General features: G+C 42.9%; 1 protein-coding gene across 1 annotated transcript in view; it reads right to left on the bottom strand.

The window, feature by feature from the left end:
• The window catches only part of RYR3 (ryanodine receptor 3), a 566,751-nt gene that overhangs the window by 32,469 nt on the left and 510,364 nt on the right, over positions 1–23,918 (bottom strand). Inside the window, exons 72-84 of the mRNA XM_050797588.1 lie at positions 22,561–22,692; positions 21,981–22,093; positions 19,607–19,706; positions 16,544–16,650; positions 15,455–15,506; positions 14,448–14,504; positions 12,454–12,553; positions 12,221–12,300; positions 10,247–10,323; positions 7,661–7,734; positions 6,570–6,650; positions 6,033–6,121; positions 2,240–2,368 (exon numbers count right to left, since the gene is read on the bottom strand). Coding sequence (XP_050653545.1) covers positions 2,240–2,368; positions 6,033–6,121; positions 6,570–6,650; positions 7,661–7,734; positions 10,247–10,323; positions 12,221–12,300; positions 12,454–12,553; positions 14,448–14,504; positions 15,455–15,506; positions 16,544–16,650; positions 19,607–19,706; positions 21,981–22,093; positions 22,561–22,692 — 1,191 coding nt within the window. The remainder of the gene's footprint in view (positions 1–2,239; positions 2,369–6,032; positions 6,122–6,569; positions 6,651–7,660; positions 7,735–10,246; positions 10,324–12,220; positions 12,301–12,453; positions 12,554–14,447; positions 14,505–15,454; positions 15,507–16,543; positions 16,651–19,606; positions 19,707–21,980; positions 22,094–22,560; positions 22,693–23,918) is intronic.

Genomic DNA, 23,918 nt, shown 5'->3' with positions numbered 1-23,918 from the left:
TAAAAAAAAAAAGTCACTAAAAACTCTTGGACTCTTGGAATAAAAATGTTCTTTGGGAAAGAAATGAAGGTGTACGGGAAAAGGTAAAAAAACATTCTCCATTTCTTTCCTTACCTATGTCTTCTGTTTCAGCAAGATGGATATAATTGCTGACCTTATTTCTTACAAAACCATGCATAATCCTATCTCTAACTTTTCCAAATCACTGACACAGAATGTACTTCCTTATCTGCATCCATCCATAGCCTACGTGGTACTATGGAGACTTGGAGCCCTTCAGCTTTTTTTTTTTTTATTTTTTATTTTTTCTGAGACAGAGTTTCACTCTTGTGGTCCAGGCTGGAGTGCAACGGTGCCATCTCAGCTCACTGCAACCTCTGCCTCCTAGGTTCAAGTGATTCTCCTGCCTTAGCCTCTTGAGTAGCTGGGATTACAGGCACCCGCCACCATGCCCAGCTAATTTTTATTTTTAGTAGAGATGGGGTTTCACCATGTTGGCCAGGCTGGTCTCGAACTCCTGACCTCAGGTGATCCACCCACCTTGACCTCCCAAAGTGTTGGGATTACAGGCCCCAGTGAGCCACCACAGCTGGGCCCCTAGGCTCTTAAGGGGCTTGCTTTCCTCTGAACTCATACACACGTGGGGTTTTTTTTTTTTTTTGAAGGAGTCTTGCTCTGTCACCCATGCTGGAGTGCAGTGGCACAATCTTGGCTCACTGCAAGCTCCACCTCCTGGGTTCAAGCAATTCTCCCTGCCTCAGCTTCCCAAGTAGCTGGGATTACAGGCACCCACCACCACACCCAGCTAATTTTTGTATTTTTTAGTAGAGATGGGGTTTCACCATGTTGGCCAGGCTGGTCTTGAACTCCTGACTTCAGGGGATCTGCCCACCTCGGCCTCCCAAAGAGCTGGGATTACTTGCGTGAGCCACTGCGCCTGGCCACATATGTGGTTCTTAAGCACAGTATGTATGATTATTTTAAATCATGTATGATTTATTTATTTATTTATTTATTTATTTATTTATTTATTGAGACTGAGTCTTGCTGTCGCCCAGGCTGGAGTGCAGCCGTGTGATCTCAGCTCACTGCAACCCTGCCTTCCGGGTTCAAGTGATTCTCCTGCCTCAGGCTCCCGAATAGCGGGGACTACACGCGCACGCCACCATGCCTAGCTAATTTTTTGTATTTTAGTAGAGACACGGTTGCACCATGTTGCCCAGGTTGGTCTCAAACTCCTGAGCTCAGACAATCCACCCGCCTCAGCCTCCCAAAGTGCTAGGATTACAGGCGTGAGCCACCGCGCCCGGCCGTATGATCATCTTATATTGAATAATTTTCCTTGTGCATATGTATTTTCTCAATTACATTGTAAGCTCTTTATGGGTAGAGGCAATATACTGTGCTTCTTTTCATGAACCACAGCACAGAGTACAAGCCGAGCGTTTTGTTGAATGAATGAATAAAAGCCCTATTCATGAGTCTCCTCATTATGGTAATCTGAAGATGAAGTATTACTTTTGCTTTAAAAAAAACTTTTATCACAGAGGGTAATGATATGCCTACTAATTTTATAGCAAATTATGCCTGAATATATCCTCTGTTCCTTTTCCAAAATAGCTAGACCACCATAGAGAATGAATAGAAAATGCTACCAACAGAGAAAGACTGCTGCAAGATCTAGACATTTAACATGAAATTCCCTTGCAGATTTGACCGCCACTGCATGTAGTTTGTGTGCTTCTGAAGTTACTTCTTCCAGAGTTAGTTTCTGACAAGTCAGTAGGATCTCATGGATCCTGTTTTTAATCTCATACTATCAAGAAAACATCATTTATCCCTTAATTCCTTTATTCTATGAATCATTTCTCCACTCCACTCTCCATGCTTACTGAACAGATATATGCCAGACATTGTTCTAGATATAAAGAATTTTAAGTTGAGTAAGACATTTTCTTTCCATGAAAAATTTTTAGTTTAGGAGGGAAAGCAAAATGTAACTAGATAAATGCAAATGAAGTGTGAACACTATAAACAGGTCTAGTTGGGGGACCCCAAACTATAGCTTCTTGTGGAATGCAGGTACTATTGCTTCCTATTTATAGAAAGTAAATATTGTCAGCATTAGGGCTGGATGGATAGTGCACTGTGTACAATCAAGTATTCTGTAGGGAATATAGAATATATGCATATCAACAACGTTCTCTTGGCTTTCAACCATGCACTCTGTGGCACGTACCTGGATGTATTCTGTAAGAGAATTGAAAATCTGCTTGGTGACTGCCAGAGCTTTGGAGAAATTGTGCTGTCCGGATTCATCAATGATGTCCTTCCCCGAATAATACCAGTAGAAATCACTGATTGATTCCTAAAAACAAATGAGTAGAGCTTAGTATTTCTCAGACTTCAGTCAGTGAAGCTAAACTCGGTGTTTGGAAAGGGTACATGAGAATCCTGCATCTCTATGACCTCTTTGCTCTGACAGGAGCCAGAGACCCTGTGAAGACGCGCAGAGATACTCGACCTCTAGAATCTTTCAAGCACAAATATCCCTCCAGAGGAAAGAACAGATAGGTGTGAGGACTGCCTTCAGCTGGAACTGGGAGACTATGAAATAGGATAATTTATTCAATGTGAAATATGTGAAGATAATGGTAATTATCCAAATAATCATAATAACAGCAACAACGTAACAGCTAACGTTGTAAGTGCCAGACATTGTTCTAAGTGCATTACATATACGGGCATACATCAGAGATTCAGAGCTAATCTGAGTTTGATTACAGATAAACTACAGTAAAGTGAATATTACAATAAAGTGAGTTGTACAAAATGTTGATTTCTCAGTGCACATGAAAGTTATGTTTACAATATGCTGTAGTCTGTTAAGTGTGCAACAGCATTATGTCTTTAAAACACAATGTACATGCCATCATTAAAAAATACTTATGGCTAAAAAGTGCTAACAATCATCTGAGCTCTCAGCAAGTTGTAAGTTCCACCATCTTTTTGCTGGTGAACAGCCTTGCCTTGATGTTGTTGGCCACTGACTGAACAGGGTGGTGGCTGCTGAAGGTTGAGGTGGCTGTGGCAATTTCTTAAAATAAGACAATGTTAACTGCATCAACTGACTTCCTTTCATGAAAGATTTCTCCGTAGCATGTACTGTTTGATAGCATTTTACCCACAGAACTTCTTTCAAAATTGGAGTCAATCTTCTCAAACTCTGCCACTCCTTTATGAACTAAGTTTATGTAATATTTTAAATCCCTTTTGGCATTTCAACAATGTTTACAGTGTTTTCACCAGCAAGATTCCATCTCAGGAAACCACTTTCTTTGCTCATCCATGAGAGGCAACTCTTCATTTGTCAAAGTTTGATCATGAGATTGCAGCAATTCAGCTTTATGTTCTTCAGGCTCCACTACTAATCCTAGTTCTCTTGCTATTTCCAGCACATCTGCAGTTATTTCCTCCACTGAAGTCTTGACCCCCTCCAAATCATCTACAAGGGTTGCAATCAACTTCCTCAACTCCTGTTAATGTTGATATTTTGACCTTTTCCCACGAATCACAATTTTTTTCTTTTTTCTTTTTTTTTTTTGAGATGCAGTCTTGCTCTGTCGCCCAGGCTGGAGTGCAGTGGTACGATCCTGGCTCACTGCAAGCTCCACCTCCCGGGTTCACGCCATTCTCCTGCCTCAGCCTCCTGAGTAGCTGGGACTACAGGCACCTGCCACCACGCCCGGCTAATTTTTTTTTTTTTTATTTTTAGTAGAGACGGGGTTTCACCATGTTATTCAGGATGGTCTCGATCTCCTGACCTTGTGATCCGCCCGCCTCGGCCTCTCAAAGTGCTGGGATTACAGACGTGAGCCACTGCGCCTGGCCCACAGTGTTTCTTAATGACATCTACAATGTTGAATCTTTTCCAGAAGGTTTTCAACTTACCTTGCCCAGATCCATCAGAGGAATCACTATCTATAGCAGCTGTAGCCTTACAAAATGTATTTCTTAAAAAATAAGACTTGCAAGTCAAAATTACTCCTTGATCCATGGGCTGCAGAATAAATGTTGTATTAGCAGGCATGAAAACAGGATTCATTTCTTTGTATATCGCCATCAGAGCTCTTGGAACCAGGTGCATGGTCAACGAACAGTAATATTTTGAAAGGAATCTTTTTTTTTCTGAGCAGTGGGTGTCAAGAGTGGGCTTAAAATAGTAAACCATGCTGTAAACGATGACAATCCAAGCTTTGTTCTTCTATACATAGAGCATGGGCAGAGTAGATTTACCATAATTCTTAAGGGCCCTAGAATTTCTGGAATGGTAAATAAGCAGTGGCTTCAACTTAAAGCTACCAGCTGGACTGCCCCGATAAGAAAGTCAGCCTGTCCTTTGAAGCTCTGAAGCAAGCTATTTGGCTTGTCCTCTCTAACTATGAAAGTCCTAGATGGTATCCCTCTTCCAGGAGAAGGCTGTTTCATGTATGCGGGAAATCTGTTGTTTAGTGTGACCACCTTCATCAATTATCCTAGCTAGATCTTCTGGATAACTTGCTGCAGCTTCTACATCTGCACTTGCTGCTTTACCTTACACTTTTGTAATGGAGATGACTTCTTTCCCTAAACCTCATGAACCAAACTCTGCTAGCTTTAAACTGTTCTTAGGCAGCTTCCTCACCTCTCTCAGCCTTCACAGAATTGAAGAGAGTTAAAGCCCTGCTCTAGATTAGATTTTGGCCTAGGAGAATGTTGTCGCTGGTTTGACCTTCTATCCAGACCACTCGCACTGTCCCCATTTCAGTAATAAGGGTATTTTGCTATCTTATCATTCATATGTTCACTGAGGCAGCCCTTTTAATGTCCTTTTTCTTTGCATAGCTTGGCTGTTTAGTGCAAGGGGCCTAGCTTTTGGCATGTCTTAGCTTTCAACATGCCTTCCTTCCTAAGCTTAATCATTTCTAGCTTTTGATTTAAAGTGGGAGACATGTGACTCATCCTTTCACTCGAACACTCAGAGGCCATTGTAGGGTTATTAACTGACCGAACCTCAACACTGTTATGTCTCAGGGAACAGGCAGGCCTGAGGAGGAGGGGGAACAGTTGGTGGAGTGGTCAGAACACACGCAACATTGATTAAGTTTGCTGTCTTACATGGGCATATTTCATGGCACCCCAAAACAATTACGATAGTAACACCGAAGATCACTGATCACCTTACAAGTATAATAGTGAAAAGTCTGAAATATTGTGAGAATCATCAAAATGTGACAGAGACACCAAGTCAGTACATGCTGTTGGTAAAACAGCAGATAGACTTGCTTGATGCAGGGTTACCACAAACCTTCGATTTGTAAAACACACAGCATCTGTGAAGCACAATCAAATCAACTGCAATAAAATGAGGTATACCTGTATTCAAATGTACCACCCTATGGCACAGGTGCTACCCCTTTTACTGATGAAAAAACTGGAACACAGGCGCGTTAAATAGATTGCTCTAGGTTACAAACCAGTAAGTGGCAGAACCAGGATGAGGAATCAGCAAAGAGGAAAAAAAAATCTCTTTTTGTTAATATGTTTGTATAGATTTTCTCAACATAATTTGGACTCCCTTGAAACAAACCATCTGACTTCTCAACACGAACTTGTAAACTCATCCTATTCCTATCATCTTGTGTAAGTCTTTTTTTCTAGTGAAATCTGTTCTCATTCACAGGTTATTTCAGAGCTTTTGGTTGTCTTATACTCTTGATTGTTTTATAGCACCACAGATCGGTTTTCACTGGCAAAACCAAAGTAAACCAGCATTTTATAACAGATGATTTGGTGTTTAACCACATCTCCCACTTCTGTCTTCAAATGTACTCTTTGGACGCTGGACTTCCCATGCATCTGTGGATATACATTACAAAGCCTTCCTTATGGGGGTCTGACTGTATCCTGGGCTGTCCCTGACCTTGTGTAACTGTGTTTATCTTTTGGAAGCAAAGGTGAGAGGTCCCATTGTCCAAGGCCCTCCCACTCACCTGCAGACGCAGAAGGTAGTCCACAGTGCTGATGATGACATTCACGGTGGTGGTGTTACCCATCTGAGTCCGCAGGAAGTTCTGAAAGTCTGAGAGCACCAGTGCTGGGTCAGAGCTTGTCCCTGCCATGCCAAGGGGGCCAGGCATGCCCTCTCAGCTGAGCTCAGATAAGACATTCTATGTGAAAAGGCTTATAAGAATACCATGTTTGGATCATGGCAGACCCTGTAGGGCAGAGCTCTGCTCTGAGCACCCCCCAACCTGCCGACACCAGAAACTGGACTTAACGAGCCCCAGTGGGCTAGATGGAAAGAGCTAGGTATTTAGATTTCTCATCTAAAGATTCTGGAAGCAGCTTAGCCTTGGTGGCACTAAATATCACTAGCCATGATATTCACATAGTTTCTTATTGAGGAATGCATTAACTGATGTCCTGGAGTTAACAACCAGTTGCATCAAATGGAGGCCTACTGAATGGAATTTTAGTTTTGTCCCTGAGTGCTGTGTTTCCTTGGCAGATCAATCTGTTCCACTCACCACTGTTATGTCCCTCACAAAGTAACTGTAGGAATCTAAAGAGATCACGCGTGAACTCGTCATTCTGGAGTACTTTTTCACCTTGAAAACATAAAATGTTGATGAGCATCGGTTTGGCTTCTCAACAGAGACTACTTTCTAATGCAAGTGACTACACAGATGATAAAGGAGTTGTGTCAGAATGGTTTGGAAAAGGAACTCTGGATGAATGGTGAAAAGCCCGATCAAACCGAGCTGAGGCTGCAGAGCACAATGCCCAACAAAGGCATTTGTAATGAAGACAACTGGGTAAGGAGAGTAAATGGCTCACGGTCCATAACCCATGCTTTACAGATGGAAGACACTTCTTTAATTAAGCACCAAACTGCTGAGTTCAACTCAACATGCAACCACCAAGCCTAAAATGTTTCTGTGCTGAGGCAATTAAATGAGATCTCCTAGGATTCACACACATGGTAGGAACTCAGGCCAGAAACTGAAACTTACCACGTTCACGAACAATGACTGGTAATGAGAGAAAAATTGAAGAATACAAAGTAAGAAAACTGTAAACATCATGATAAACTGTCTTTAGTTAAAACTGGCTATGTGAACACATCTATCCTAGATGATAGCTTTATTAAAGCTACTTTTGGAAACATTTTGCTGAAACAGAGCAAGTCCCTGCATATTAAGCAGACATAAGCTCTGACCAGAAATAGGTAATTAAGACTTTAAACAGCTGGGTGCGGGGGCTCACGCCTGTAATTCCAGCACTATGGGAGGCCAAGGTGGGGTGGATCACCTGAGGTCAGGAGTTCAAGACCAGCCTGGCCAACATGATGAAACGCCACCTCTACTAAAAATACAAAAAATTCGCTGGGTATGGTGGCGGATGCCTGTAATCCCAGCTCCTCAGGAGGCTGAGGCAGGAGAATTGCCTGAACCCAGGAGACAGAGGTTGCAGTGAGCTGAGATCGCGCCACTGCAGTCCAGCCTGAGCAACAAGAGCGAAACTCTGCCTGGGGAAAAAAAAAAAAAAAAAAAAAAAAAAAAAAAAAAAAAGATTTTAATCAGGAAGAGAATGGCCTTCACATTTACTAGTTACTTACGTGTTCCTTCTTCAGTCACCATCCCCAGGCCTTCAGCTTTATTCTGCCTCTCAAATGCATTCAAATCAAGGACACTTTTAATAGACAGAAAGAAACAAGGTTCAGGGCTATGCACACTGGGAAAGCAGATTTCTAACGTCAGTGTATCTATTGACTAAGAATATCCTGCCCCTGTGTTATCATAAATAAACTAACATATTCCAGGGTGGTTGAAAGTCTAATGATTCCTTGGTTTTGTGCCGAGCAGCATTGTCTTAGGTGCCTGTAGCTCAGAGACTTTGTTACATACAGGTAGAGGGGTCACGAACACTTACGGTGACTCTCATTGTCTGTCCAGTTTGAGTCTTTTCTTATGAAGGTTTAGAAAGGTTTTCCAAATAAAGAAGGAATCATTTGTTTCGAAGATTTCTCGAGGGAAAGTTTACTCTAAACTGCGCTGATTCATGTTTGCCTCCCACCTTTACCTACCTTCTCTGAGAATCATATGGAATTGTGGTTTCCAGAGCTTAGGACAAGCTACAAACTTCCCGATTTCAAAGGGCCACACCCTTTTATGATTCTACAACATGCAAAAGCCTATAGAAGCTGAGGTTCCGCTTTCCATAGGCAATAGTGTCTCCAGGTGTTCCTGAACCTATGACAAGTTGTCCTTCATTTTTGTCCCTCCTCCCCTCAACCTTCCCAGTCACAGCCACTGCCAAATTTTACTTAGCCAGGAAGCCTTAGTGCAACCACAAAGCTTGGTGATGAATCCATTATATGATCATGTTATTTCTAAGTGGGGCTCATTCCATTTTACTAACAGAGTCTAACTTATTCCTGAATCTGAAAGGTTTCATAGAACATAGAATATAGCTCTTAGGAAAGTTTATGGCTAAGTTCATTAAGACTCTGCAAAACTTAGCTTTCCTTCTGCCACTGGGCAAAGCCATGGAGAAAAATCTGGCGTTCCTGTTTTCTTTTTAAGGAGTCACATGTTTTGTGATTTAGGTAAATTCCATTTACCTAATTTCATCACTTAGGTAAAAATGATTTAGGTAAACAGTGAAATCTCTACTGCCATTTTTGTTGGGTTTTTTCCCCAGATTCTGCTGGCAAAAAGGCCTGCTCATCAACACAAAGCTATCCTTCTACTGGCGTTTAGCTGCCAGGGGAGGAAAACATGGGAAAAGCCATTTGGACATAGTTGCTCTGAAGCAGCAGTTTTGAATGTGAATCTGTACAACACACATTTCTGGTCCTTACTCCATTCCTAAATGCCCATTTTGAATGTTTTAATTTCCCTACTGCTTAAATATTTTAAAAACATACATTGTTTTCATCATCATACAAAACCCAGCAGTAAGACACCTTAAAACTTCTGTTGGAACTCACTTGGCATCTAAGCGTGTATCACCTGTCTCTCCAAACTGTCATTATACATGAGTTTAGAAATATTAAGGATTACAGGATACTGAGAGAACTCTTAGAAAGTAAATGGATAATTTTATGAGCAATATGAAGTTGAGCTGCCTTGATTTTTGCCATCTCTGAGTTCATACGTACTATTTTAGCCTCAGAGGGTCAGGCCTGGAAATACTCCGTTTTGTTTTCCTGAGAGAGATAATAAATGAATAAACTGTTGGTGGGGAAGAAGCCCCACAGAGCTGAGAATAAAGAATTATCCTGCAGCTCAGATACACTCCCTACTGCCCGGGTTACGATATTTTACCCAGTGAAATATGGTTAGCAAAAGTATATAGTCCACCAAAAGAAAGGATGTCCATCCTCCAAATTTTTAAATGGAAAGCATAATTGGAGGTAAATGAGCTAGGTAATTAAAAGTTTAATTTCTTTTACAATTATTTGCAGCCTATCCAAATACATATGAATCTTAGACAATAGGCTGACACTTTTCTTAGATAGATTCTGGCTCATCTCTGAATTGAGCAAGTATCATGACCTATGACTCTTGGTTATATATCATTTATGTGTCAGAGCCGTTCAGCCATGAGGGGTGGCTTAAACAGCTTAATCATATGAATGGAAAGTTCAAAGCCTTGTTTTTTAGGCTATGTCAAAATGGTCCCACGCCAGGATGTACCCCTGTCAAAATGGATGTGTCAAAATACATACCACCCTAACACACGTTCGAGCTCAAAGAACTGTTAAGATAAGATGAACGAAGTACCTAGTGGCTTTAATAAAACATAGCCTTGAGTCATGGCCAGGAATCCCCCCGCTTTTCCATTCTTTTCTGGTTTGACTTTTATGGGCATACATGTTTGAGGAGAAACTCAATGTGCACACTGAGCCTCCTGGGAGAGCAACATAAAAATGGAGGTAAGGAAAGGAGATTACACACAACGCCAGTGAGGGAGCGTGGGTACGTGGCTAATGGCAATCCCATTTTCCCCTCTGAAGGCTAGTTGAATTGTAATCCTGAAGACTGGAGGAACAACACCTACTCTCTCAGCTTTCTAAAGTAGGTGACTCCTCTCTCCAGAATTCTATGGTAGGCCAGTACATTTTGTGCTCCCCTTCCCCTGCCACCTATCCTTAGAGGCAAGAGTTTTTTAAATGCTGTGGTAGTTTTCCCGCATTTACCTGCAAGACTGCATAAGACCAGAAAGGCTTTGAAAGAATCCAGCATCCTTTTTCTCCTTTAGGTAATCTAGCATTTTCTGCAAGGGAGACACGTTGTAAAGGGAAGAGTCATGAAAACTATGCCACAGAGCTGACCCTCCTAATCCTGATGGAGAAATCTCCAGCCACACTGAGTTGGATCCTCTACATAGGGAATCAGAGTCCCTTGGGGTAGATTATGTTTATTTTATACAGGCCCACTGGCGTTTCTTCTAGGGAAAAGACATTCATAGACCTACTGTTTGAGGTCCCTTCTATTTGGGAACAAGCACCAAGGCCTTGATACAGTAATGTATCATGAAGCTGAGTTACAATCTGAATAGCTCATGCTACGAATTTGGCACACAGGAGCAAGGAGCTTAGCCAGTGAGGAGCCTCGCTGAAAGCTCAGTATTTCTTTCACAACGAGGCCTTGTTTCCTGTGTTCTCTCTTACTGGAAGGTAGGAACTTTGTCTGACATAATAAAAATTTTGTTTTTTAAAAAATAAACAAAAGGCGCTGTAAGAAAGTCAACTGACAGCTAGTGGTAGGTGGTAGAAACAGAAAGTGAAGGATAACTTAGAAAATGACAGTTTTTAATGAAAAATTGGAGAAATTGTGGGGGGATGAGTTAAAGACTGGGAAAAGCTATATGCAACAATGGTAGTTGTGAATGTAAAGACTCTCACAGGCCCTGGGATATAACCCTCATGAATGCCAAGGGTCTGTTTGGGGAGGGATAGCATTAGGAGATATATCTAATGTAAATGATAAGTTAATGGGTGCAGCACACCAACATGGCACATGTATATATATGTAACAAACCTGCACGTTGTGCACATGTACCCTAGAACTTAAAGTATAACAATAAATAAATAAATAAAAAGAAAATGGCACTCAGAATTTAAGTCAAGGTAAACAAAAACAAAAAAAAGAAATTTCACTTCCTTGTACACACAGATGCCCTTAACCAGAACCCGGAGGGCCTGAGAAACACCGGTGCATTCCTGTCTTCTGTAGCCTGTTCCAATTCAGATTGTTGAAGGAATACTATGTGTCAGGTACTTGGTTGTATGCTTCTATGTGTTGTTGCATTTAATGCTCACTAGAGTGTAGGCTGCACGATGGCAGGAGTTTTTATTTGTATTACTCACTGCTACACCCTCAGCCTTTGCAGCAGAGCCTGGCATGGTCATCAGCCAGTAAAGAGTTGCTCAATGAATGAATGAATGAATGAATAACAGGTTTTTTTGTTTTTGTTTTTGCTTTTGTTTTGAGACGGAGTCTCGTTTTGTCGCCCAGGCTGGAGTACGGTGGCTGGATCTCAGCTCACTGCAAGCTCTGCCTCCCGGGTTTACGCCATTCTCCTGCCTCAGCCTCCCGAGTAGCTGGGACTACAGGCGCCCACCACCTCGCCCGGCTAGTTTTTTGTAATTTTTAGTAGAGACGGGGTTTCACTGTGTTAGCCAGGATGGTCTCGATCTCCTGACCTCGGGATCCGCCCGTCTCGGCCTCCCAAAGTGCTGGGATTACAGGCTTGAGCCACCGCGCCCGGCCGAATAACAGGTTTATGAGTTTATCAACTCCACTTAACTGCTGAGGCTCCTTGCTCATAGTAAAGGCAGCTAATAAGTGAAAATAAAGGGCTAAAGTAAAAACCTAACTCTCAGGACATTTTTCTAGAGAATATTTATACAGAAAGCTATCTACTGATGAAAAACTAAATGTTTTTTATATTTAATCCTGGGTAAAACCTCTTTATTAAAGACACATTTGCCTGTAGAATCCCAGACCTGGTTGTGTTCCCAGCTACTCTGATGTAACTGGCCACTAAGGACAAATGCCAGCTAAGTGATTCTGGGTGTACCCCTAGTCAACTCCTCTTCCCTGAAGCATGACGGGAGTCAAATGGGAATACCCCGGGAGTCTGCCCAGACGCCGCAAGTTCCCATTACCTGTTGCACACCAGCATTGCCTCCGTTCAGAATGGCGATCCCCAGCTTCAGAGTCTCAACCACCATGGGGCTCATCTCACCTGCCATGGTGAAGATTCTATTGAATCACTAAGGAAACAGATGGTAAATCATGCCTACTGGGCCTCAGCAGGGCTCTTTAATAATGGCTTTATGTCACAGCATGATATCTTTGTGGAAGTTACATGGGTCCATCCAGAAACTAGGGAAATCACCTTTGCTAGCGCTTATCATCTGAAGGACCATCTCCGCGGCACCACGCTCATGCAGCCGAGCTTGCTGATACAGGGTTTTCTGCTTCTCCATCTCCTTCTCCTGGGGGGCAAAAAAATCACAGGGAAAGACTGGTTTCTACCCACCACCAGGGAGTTCACCCATAGTGAGGTGAGAGAGAATTTCCCAGTTACCTAAGGCAGGCAACACACATCAACCTGGATAAAGCAGACCTCTGAAGTTCATTTCCAGACACTACCCAGCTTTCTAAACCTGTCTACCCATCACTCTTATTTTGATGATATATTTTCCATTTTTTGTACTGATAGAAAACGCAGTTCACTCCTTTTGGATACCTTAATTGTGGGAAGCAACCCGACATGAAAATGTGTTTGTTTTCTATGTTCTGTTACACAGGGAAACCTGCTGAGGGGTCTACTTGAGTATTTCTGGCTGAATGCAGGAAATGCTCACTTATCTGGAATGCTCAGACCACAGCTAACACTTTTTTTTTTTTTTTTTTTTTTTGGAGATGGAGTCTTGTTCTGTCTCCCAGGCTGGAGTGCAGTGGTGTGATCTCAGCTCACTGGAAACTCTGCCTCCTGGGTTCAAACGATTCTCCTACCTTAGCCTCCCCAGTAGCTAGGATTACAGTCGTGTGCCACCACAACCAGCTAATTTTGTATTTTTAGTAGAGATGGGGTTTCGCCATGCTGGCCAGGCCATTTTTTGAGACAGAGTTTTGCTCTTGTCCCCCAGGCTGGAGTGTCAGGCTGGTCTCGAACTCCTGACATCAGGTGATCCACCCGCCTTGGCCTCCCAAAGTGCTAGGATTGCAGGCGTGAGCCACCGTACACTTTCTACCAGACATGGGTTATGGGACTGTCAAAGCTTTCCAGACTGTAATTATAGTCATTTACTTCTGCTGTGTTTTGTCATATACTTTGTCTACAAAAGAGTACAAGTAACCTAATATAGTTTAATCTTGAGAATTTCAGGGTCCTGTACTGCCTCAAAATAAAAATCACTATCAACTTGCATTTATAGAATAATAGTGCAAAAACCATTCAAGTATCTCCATTCCTCTGATTTTTTAATCATATTTATTTATTTATTTATTTTTTTTTTTTTTTTTTAATTTTTTTTTTTTTTGAGACAGAGTCTTGCTCTGTCGCCCAGGCTGGGGTGCAGTGGCCGGATCTCAGCTCACTGCAAGCTCCGCCTCCCGGGTTTAGACCATTCTCCTGCCTCAGCCTCCCGAGTAGCTGGGACTACAGGCGCCCGCCACCTCGCCTGGCTAGTTTTTTGTATTTTTTAGTAGAGACGGGGTTTCATAATCATATTTATTTATTTATTTATTTATTTATTTATTTATTTATTTATTTTTTGAGAGACTGGATGTTACTCTGTCCCCCAGCCTGGAGTGCAGTGGTACAATCAGAACTCACTGCAGCCTCAAATACTTGGGCTCAAGCTATCCTTCTACCTCAGCCTCCTGAGCAGCTGGGACTATAGGAGCACACTACCATACCCAGCTAATTTTTAAATTTTTGTATAGATGAGTTAGGTCTCCCTGTGTTGCCCAGGCTGGTCTTGAACTTCTAAGCTCAAGTGATCTTCCCTCCCCTGGCCTCCCAAAGTGCTGGGATTACAGGTGTGAGCCACCACGCTTGACTTGATTTTCATTTTTCTGATTTTTTTTTCATTTCAGATGTTTCAGTTTGTCCTTCTATGGCCCCTGTTACTACAGTCATTGAGTAAAATTTCCCACAAGAACAAAGCTAGTGGTTTGTTGACTGGCATACTACCTGCTACCTTTTCATGGGCAGACAGACAGGACAACCACAGCTAATGGGTGTGCTTTATTAAGGCAGATTTGCCAACTCACACACTCCTGGTGGGCGAGCCACTTACGCTAACGTCAGCCCCCACCTCTGAAGGCCTGGCCTGTTGGCCTTGGAGGGTGGCTCTGTTTTTAACCTTCATGAGAACTTACTTCGAATGTTTTTTCCTTGTCTTCATCTGCTTCTTCGTCCTCACCACTTTGACAACTCTGGATTTCAGGGAGCAGGGAAGGGAGAAGACAGACAACCAAATTAAAGGTGAATCTAATAAACACAACTCTGCAAGGGCAGGGGACAGCATGTAATTCACAGGCACCTCAGGACCTCAGCACTGTGTAAAACCAGGAACATTTTGGCCACTGCTGGGCAACATTTCTACCGTAAATGCCATCTTTGCAGTTACCATAGAGTTCATTAATGAGAAATGAGAACACGGAGCTCACATCATCAATGGCGACTTAGCTGGTTTAACCACAGACTTGAACCCTCCTTCCTTAGTAAAGTTCCGGTGTAAATGGGAGACAGGAAGGCAGGGAGCTGCCACTTCCTAGATACAGCCCCAAGGGCATGGCAAGAAGATTGGAGACACATCACCTAGGATGTGAATCCTAAAGTGCCTCTTCCCACTGGGGCCCTGTGGTACAGCTAGATCAACGAATAGGTGCTCCTATACCCCAACACATTCTTTCTGCCTGACATGAAAGTTTCCCTTATTCACTCAGCATTCTAGAGGTCACCATCTTTCTAGGTGACGTAGAACATCTCTGGTCACACTGCCTCTTCCAGAACACTGAGAACTCTCTCTAGTTTCTAACCTTCACCTGTGGATGTGTTTGAACTGTCTGATGTATTCTGAACATTGAGTGAAAACACAAGGGTAGTCTGTATGCCTAAAAGCCCCATTTAGCTGGCTTTAGAAATGTCAGTGTGAACCTATCCACCAGCACTCATTGTTTCTGCAAAGCTTCAAGGTTTCCTTAGGAAGACAGTGAAGTGGTTTACTAATATCATCTCTATGGCACATGAATTGTGCAATGCCTGAAACCTACGTCATGACAAAGTCCCAGGCCTGCTATGCAACATGACAATTTTCATGCCTCTAAAGAAGTCTAAGGGAAGATAGAAAGACAGAGACAATGGGCAGAAAACCTAGGTGTACCTTAGCCATCATGCTGGAATAGGAGGTGTACAAAGGGTCGTCTTCCAATTTGCTGGAAAGAATGGAGGAAATATTTAGCAGGATACTTTTTTTTTTTTTTTTTTTTTTTGAGACATAGTTTTGCTCTTGTCCCCCAGGCTGGAGTGCAATGGTGCGATCTCGGCTCACTGCAACCTCCACCTCCTGGATTTGAGTGATTCTCCTGCCTCAACCTTCCCAGTAGCTGGGAGGACAGGCACCCGCCACCACACCCAGCTAATTTTTTTGTATTTTTAGTAGAAACAGGGTTTCACCATATTGGCCAGGCTGGTCTCAAACTCCTGCTTCAAGTGATCCACCCGCCTTGGCCTCCCAAAGTGCTGGAATTACAGGCATGAGCCACCGTGCCCGGCCTTAGCAGGCTACTCTTTGGACCCCACAAGAAAGACTAAGAGTCATATAAATTTCAAATTATAAGTACTAGTGAATTAATCAGAAAATCCCTTCCCCAACTCTAATTCTTAGAAACCACTCTGAAAATGTGAACCAGCATTGGCTTAACACGGAATTCAGAGATTAACTGATTCATGGAAACAGTTTTAGGCTGTTTAATCTTCAGCTCCGTGTCTGACATTATGAAGAGCAGGCTGTGGCTTGATGTAGTTTCCCTAGACATATCTTTTTTTCTGGAGACGGAGTTTCACTCTTGTTGCCCAGGCTGGAATGCAATGGCAGCCTCTGACTCCCGGGTTCAAGCGACTGTCCTGCCTCAGCCTCCTGAGTAGCTGGGATTACAGGCGTGCACCACCATGCCTGGCAAATTTTGTAGTTTCAGTAGAGACAGTGTTTTACCATGTTGGTCAGGCTGGCCTCGAACTCCTGACCTCAGACGGTCCACCCGCCTTGGCCTCTTAAAGTGCTGGGATTACAGGCGTGAGCCACCGCGCCTGGCTCCCTAGATATATCTTGATGGCCACATATAAGGCAGCAAGGATGGCTGCTCAAATCTGGCTTCCCCTTTCCACCCACTGCCGTCTGAGAGAGGAAGGTTAAGAGTGGACACAAGTATCCCTGGTGCGTGAGAGAAGCAGGTGATCTGGTGGTTCTGACCTCCTCTCCGTGAGAGCGTTGCGGCTAAAATAGAGAATGATCTGATGCAGTGGGTCAGGTTGTTTTTCGGTCTCTTCCTCCTCCTCCTCTTCCACCTTTGGAGATTTCTACACAAACCAACACAGATAGGTTTTAGGCATGAACTTAATCTCGTGCCACGTGACTGCATGCGAACAAAGAGAAGGTAAAGCGCAAGGCATAGAATGCATCAGACTAAAGCACAAAACAAAACCGCTACGTCATCTATTTATTTCAGGATAGAAGCCCTAAAGGTGCGAGGTTTGAGATATATGTGTATATATGTATATCTATTTTTTATTTTTACAGCCAATCAAAGAAACATTCCAATTCCAGGTTAAAACAAAACAAAAAAAAAGCAAAAGGCTGCCCATAAAGGGAATAGCTACAGATCCCAATCAGCTGACCTCTCATGCAAGCTCTGGACACCTGAGTTCAGGAGGAAAACCCCAGAGTCACCTGAAAGACTGGCTCTCTCAGGCCAACAGCGCCATTTCGTTTGAAGAGCTGGGCTCGACATGGAGGTGGGGCAAGAGTTACAAAGCAGTGGAGCCATTTTGGGTCTAATACTCGTCTAGATTCAACCCAGCAAAACATTTCTCTTTCCTAACCTAACTCTTGCTTCTAAAATTCTTGTTGCTCCTGAGAGCTGCCATCCTGGAGCGGCAGGCCTTGCCCTTCTCCCTTTAGCAGGTCTTTTCTTTATCACCTTTCACGGAAAGAGAAACAGCAGCTAATGTCAGAGGTAAAAGTGAATTTTCTAGCAGTGGCAGAGCCAGCAGGGTGGACCGTATTCGGTAAATTGGTGAGAACTACATGGGTTGTATGAGTGGTTCAGAGGAAGTAGAGGGCTGAAATGACGCTCATTTTCACCTTCACACTCATCAAGAAACTGAGAAAAACAACGAGTGTCTTTCTCACCAACAGGAATATATGAGAAGAATGAAAGATATAAAGACAAAGGGAAGGAAAACAATAGGAAAAGGCTTTAAAAAAGAAGGAAAGAAACAGAGGGTGACGGGACGATAGAAAGACATTCAGAAAAGAGTGACTGTCAGAAACACAGGACAAGATGAACAGAGAGAGTGAGTGATGAGAGAAAAGGGTTCGTGGGAGAAGGAGAAAGAGAACCACAGGCTGGCCAGAGAGGAGGGTTTATTTTCTCTCTGAACCAGAACGCGGCTCTGTGGCACCTCTGCAGTAAGTTTCCCCCTCGTGTGTCATTTTAAGTGACTTTAGAGCATGAAGTCTGTTAGAGACAAGGCATGCCAAATTTTCTGAAAGACCAAATATAGAAATGTAAGATGCAGGAAGGGTATCTAGATGCACCTTCCCCAAAGCAGAACTACTGAGTAGGAATGTGGGGCTATGGCTGGGGTGGCCTCCTGCAACCAATGGTGCTCAAAACTTCACTTAGCATGAACCCCCCATGACATGGCTGCGCATTTCAAGAAATATTAGTCGTTAACAGCGACGATGAGGATGATGATGATAGTATTAGCACCTCCAAGGGAATATTCATCCTCTGGCTCCTACAACCATTAGCAGGGCCTCCCCTGAGCATTTACACAGTTAGTGCTTTTCAAACGTATACACACGATTCCTTGTGAACGTTTAACTGTTACAACCACACCCGTGAATTCAGAAATCAAATTCAACCACACCCATATCTGCTCCCAGGGCAGTCAGTACTTACAGCCAAATCCTGTACTAGTTTCTCTTCAAAGGAATACTCCTCTGTTTCTATCCAAAATCTCTGATAGCCATGGAGGAAGAGGTTAATAGAGCGGTGCCTGAGCAGAAGGGGTGAGAGGGAGGTCAAGAGCGATCCATGGAACTTGTTCTTTTAGCTTGGGCAGTTAATGGTTAGTAAGCAGGACAGACTTTTGTACAATTCTTATCTTCTGATTGGTCAGGGTAGCCAGTAGCACACCACAGAGCTCAATTCAAAGAAACCAGAACCCTCTACCATGACGAGTCTTGAATATTAGAGCATCTTCTGAAAATGACAGTGGTTAGCAAGACATGGCAGTTATCGGTAATCCTACTCTGTTCTCACAGGGTCTTTTTTTTTTTTTTTTTTTTTTTTTTTTTTGAGACGGAGTCTTGCTCTGTCACCCAGGCTGGAGTGCAGTGGCGCGATCTCGGCTCACTGCAAGCTCCGCCTCCCGGGTTCCCGCCATTCTCCTGCCTCAGCCTCCTGAGTAGCTGGGACTACAGGCGCCCGCCACCACGACCGGCTAATTTTTTTGTATTTTTTAGTAGAGACGGGGTTTCACCGTGTTAGCCAGGATGGTCTCGATCTCCTGACCTTGTGATCTGCCCGTCTCAGCCTCCCAAAGTGCTGGGATTACAGGCGTGAGCCACCACGCCTGGCCTTCATAGGGTCTTTATCACATTTCCTCTCCAGTGAGAAATCAATCATGAGGCCAGGTAGCAGTCCTGAAGTATTTGCTTCCTATGGCAATTTCGGTATTCCTTTAGGCTGATCACCCTTCTAGGTAATCCAATCTAAGTCATACGGATGATCAGTGGTTTCATCTTAGAGATACCAAAATACCAAAGTGTGACTTCTTTTCATTCTCCAAGTAACCACACTGGTAAGGTGCTCCAGCTTCTACTTAACAAGGCAAGGTTTAAGCACGTTACGTCATTGGCATATTTTCTGTGTGCCTCATGGATTCGAGTTATGTCCCTGGTATGTGGGTGCACCGAATAACTGGCACGAGCCACTCCCGATAAGCCAGGATTGACTTCTGGGAGTATTAGCCATTGCAAAGCAAAAGCAGCTAAGTGTTCACAAAATGTGAGGACAGTGGTGAGGAGGGAAGGAGAGGAGAGGAAGACAAAAGTCAACACCAGAGTCATTAAGCCCTGGTCATGGTTTTTGGTAGAACACAGCCCTTGCCATCTTTCTTCAAATCTGACCAATCAGAATTCTTCCTGAAAATTGTACAAATTCGTGTTTTTATGGTAACGTTAAATCATGGTCAATAAAGGAGGAGTGTGCAGAGAATGAGCAGGTCTCTCCACAGGTTACATTACCATTAAAATGGGTATAAGCCTGTCATACTGAGTTTTTTCATTAACCTTTTCCAGCCAAACTTGTTGAAAGGTGCTCAGGAAGAAATTATTAATTTTGTGTCTGGAGAGAAGCATACAAGTTTTCTTTTAAAAACTAGCATCAGAGAAAGTTTCCACATAATAAAATAAATCCCTTTAGCCCTTTAGTTTGGGAGATTCTACGTAGTTAGAGGATCACAAGGTGGAGAAGAGAAGTTGTCTCCATCACCAGCTTCTCTGTTGTTATGAAATCTACTTACAGCACTCCATGCTGGAGAGATCACCCACAGCAGCTCCTCTACAACAACTGGGTTAGGGACGGTCATGCTTCATGAAGGACATAGTGAATGTGACTGACTCTTACCCATACAGAGTAAAACTACCGAAAGTGTAGCCCAGATACGTAAGGATGGTACTAATATCTTCAGTGGATTTAGAAAAAAATGCTTGTTTTTGAGAGATGTAATTTCTGCCTAGCTGTTCTGGTCCTAGAGACATGTGCTTTAGAGCTGGGCTCTTTTGGAGGCCACCTCAGCACAATGTCAGGTAGAAATCTCAACCAGCTAGGGAAGGAAACACTTTCTGATGTTTTGACACTTCCAGAAAACAAACACAAATTCTATGCACTTTTGCTTTTTCTAACAGGCTATGAATCTCACTTTTCTGTCAGCACTTCAGCAGCCTTAATGCCCAGGACTGCTCGAGCTTGTTTCTCAGCTTTTCATTCAGGAATTCTACTTGATTTGGTGGTGCCTCATTCTCTTCCAAAGATAGTAATCTGTTTTCTTGAAAGAGATCTGTTGGAGCAGGTATGTGTCTCAGAGACCGTGATTCTTTTTTTTTTTTTTTTTTTTGAAGACAGTCTCGTTCTGTTGCCCGGGCTGGAGTGCAATGGCGCTATCTCAGTTTACTGCAACCTCCGCCTCCCAGGTTCAAGCGATTCTCCCGCTTCAGCCTCCTGAGTAGCTGGGATTACAGGCTGCCACCACCAAGCCTGATTGATTTTTTTTTTTAATTTTTATTTTTTGAGATGGAGTGTCACTGTCGCCCAGACTGGAATGCAGTGGCGCGACCTCGGCTCACTGCAAGCTCCGCCTCCTGGGTTCAAGCGATTCTCCTGCCTCAGCCTCCCAAGTAGCTGGGATTACAGGCGCACGCCACCATGCTTGGCTAAGTTTTTTTTGTATTTTTAGTAGAGACAGGGTTTCACCATGTTGGCCAGGCTGGTCTCAATCTCCTGACCTCAAGTGATCCGCCCGCCTCAGCCTCCCAAAGTGTGAGGATTACAGGAGTGAGCCACTGCGACCGGCCGAGACCATCATTCTTAACTATCTTCAAAGACCCTAACTAAGAAAGCCCAGGTGGTCAGTTGGCTCAGGATGAGGTTATAGGCTACTCTGGACAAATGATGACCAAGATCCACAATTTGATGAAAACAAAATGTCAAGCATAGGAATAGCCCTTTATCTGATATTCCAAAGAAACACATTGATTCACATAAGCTTCAGAGTATACACTTGTCTAAGTCAGCCTATTCTCCCTGAGCAAGTGAGAATATTCCTCCTGATTTGATAAGTCAATGAAACGGAGGCTGATATTCAATTACTAGCTTTTTTTATTGACTGAAGACCCAACCACACCCACTCTGCAATGAGTCTGAGGACAGGAATGTTACTGTATCACCAAAGACACTGAATCAGTCTGGGTGGTCAACTCTGGGCCAGTCTGTCACTGATACTAGTCCCTCTATTGACAAGGATATGTCCCAAACTTTTCAGAAAAAGCTCCAAATATATTTTACTTCAAAGTATAAGCTAAAACACCCAAAGGCATTGCGCCTCTGGCAAGCCTCTTGAGACATCTCCAGCCTTTCTATATTTTGACAGCTAGTACACTGTACTAAAAGATGTTCAAGTTACATTTCTGTACCTGCTGAGGAAATGGTGATTTTAGTGTCAAGTGATTTTAGTGTCCAATGGTGATATTGGACCTGTTGATGGAATTTGGGGTAAAATGTTTCTGACAAGTTTCTTTTTTTTCCAGAAGCCTTTACATGCTAACCAAGAATCCCACCTCAGCAAAAGTAGTATACTTCCATATGCTTACTTGGCTGACTTTAGGGTACAGATGGTGGACCTGACAGGAATGGGCTCTAGAGAGTCTCATCTGGTTTCAGTTTTTATGCTTGATTGTCTTAGCCAGGCCCTTATACTATGCAGACTGCACTAGCTCCATAGGCCAAGGATTCCAATTTCTATTCCTTGGATTAAGAGTGAGAGAGCACAGCTGTGGGAGGATACCTCCATTCCCATCACTGGCTTACATGCCAGGAAAAAAAAAAAGACAAAATACTTGCCTGGGCAGGTTGTAGAGAGGGGCCATCCTGAAGCAGGCCACCACTGCCCGTTTCCGTTGCTTTGATAGCAGTTTGTGCCAGACGGCCTTCTTGGACCTCAAAGGCTGTTCCACCTGAGAAGAGATCACATGGGTTGGTGCACATTAGGCTGATCTTCTGGTGGCAGGAGCTAGTCACCTGTAGCCCAGACTTCTTCATTCTGGAAGAATTTTGGCTTCTCAACTGTAGTTAGCAAAAGGCACCCAGGAGCAGATATTTCGGTTGCGAAAGTCTTAGGTGTTCCTCTTTCTCCCAATTTTAGTCATTTATTGCCTAATAGCAGCTTAACTAACGGTAGGGGACTTAAATAGGGCATTTGAGCTAATGGCAAGAATGCACAAAACACTGGCAGGGGAAATAATGGAGAGGTCTGCTATCACAGGGCATCGAGACGGCACGTGGGGGTGATCCGGGATGATCCTTGGTCCTTGTTTTCTCAGTCTTATGAGGGCACTTGTACCTAAGAGCTGAGTGTGGAGAGGAGCTTTGTACTGTCCAGGGTGTTTCTGCTTCCCCATCCCTTAGGGCAGATGCTCCTTACCTGTTCCAGGTGGAAGACAGCTGCTGAAATTCTCTGCACACGCTCCACTGTCTTTTCTGGATTGAAAGGTTCTTCACTCTTCAGAACATCCTTGTAGAGGTTCAGCTGCCATTTTACAGCTGGGTCATCAGACTGAAAATTGAAGCATACTCCTAAGATGAGGAATTTCCTGTACCTCTTATACTGAAGAAGCCTTTTGGTCCTACCATGGTTCCGTAGGAGTCAAGACTCTCCTCCTATTATGGCTTCACTTTTATTTTCTCAGTTATCTTCTGGAACACTCTAGATACTGTATAGGAACTTCTCATTCTAACTCCTACGTCTCTTAATGCTTCTGTCATATTTTCTATCTCGTCATCTCTCTGTGTTGCATTTTGGATGATTTCCTTAAAGCACTCTTCTAATTTATTAATTATTATTTCAGCTATGTGTAGCCTATTTTTAACCATTAGGTTTTTAATTTCAACGATTACTTCGATTACTTTTTACTTTTACAATGACTATAAAGTCTTTTTTCAAACCCATCTCCCCTTCTCCTTTTTAAAAATATAGCATCCAATTATTGCTTTATGGGTTCGATTACTTCCTTTATATCTCTTTAAATGTTTTAATTATATTTACATTGATGTCTCTTTCAATAGCTCCTTATGGTTGAATTCTTCTCTTTGTTTCATATGCTGACTTTCTAATAGATTTCCTGATGTGCTCTTTGTAATTTAAAAAGAATATGAGCTTGTCTTCAGGAGGAATTTTACCTATTGGCATCTCAGCTTATATTTTAGGAGATGGGGGCTCTCCAAGTGGTTTAACGGGTTTCTCTGTGGAATATTTGTGGGTTTTACTGGTTCAAGGCTAACTTTATGGAAGTTTCTTGCTCTGTATTTATGCATAGTGTGGGTAATTAGGGTAATTAGGTCCCACACTCCTCTTCCTTTACAATTATTAAAAAACCAAGCCCCTAAGATTTTTTTTTTTTCCGGCCCTTGAGAATTCTTTTTATGGCCTTTTTTTTTTTTTCCCTAGTATATTTTATCCACCATTCCTATGTGTTTGGGGTAGAAAGGAAATACTTTCTGTGTTGGCTTAGTTCTCTATCTCAGGGCATAATGTATTTGAGGAAAGAGTAATTCAGATTCACAGGCTTTAAAACATCTCAAATAGCCTTTAAAATTAAAATTATATCTTTTTATTGTACCAACTAGACACAAAAGTATTTTGTTTCAAAATCTCTTTAGAGCAGGAGGTACTAAAACTTCCCCCAGGTGTCCACTGCACTGTTTAACAAGACTTACGGTCAGTAAATTCTGAGACCTAATCTCCACCCCGCTGCTGTGGCCTGACATTCACATAACGGGAAA

Source organism: Macaca thibetana, chromosome 7 (assembly GCF_024542745.1).
Source record: "Macaca thibetana thibetana isolate TM-01 chromosome 7, ASM2454274v1, whole genome shotgun sequence".
Classification (NCBI taxonomy): Eukaryota; Metazoa; Chordata; class Mammalia; order Primates; family Cercopithecidae; genus Macaca; species Macaca thibetana.
The sequence above is the reverse complement of the archived record's forward strand: the minus strand, read 5'-3'. Positions and strand labels throughout refer to the sequence as shown.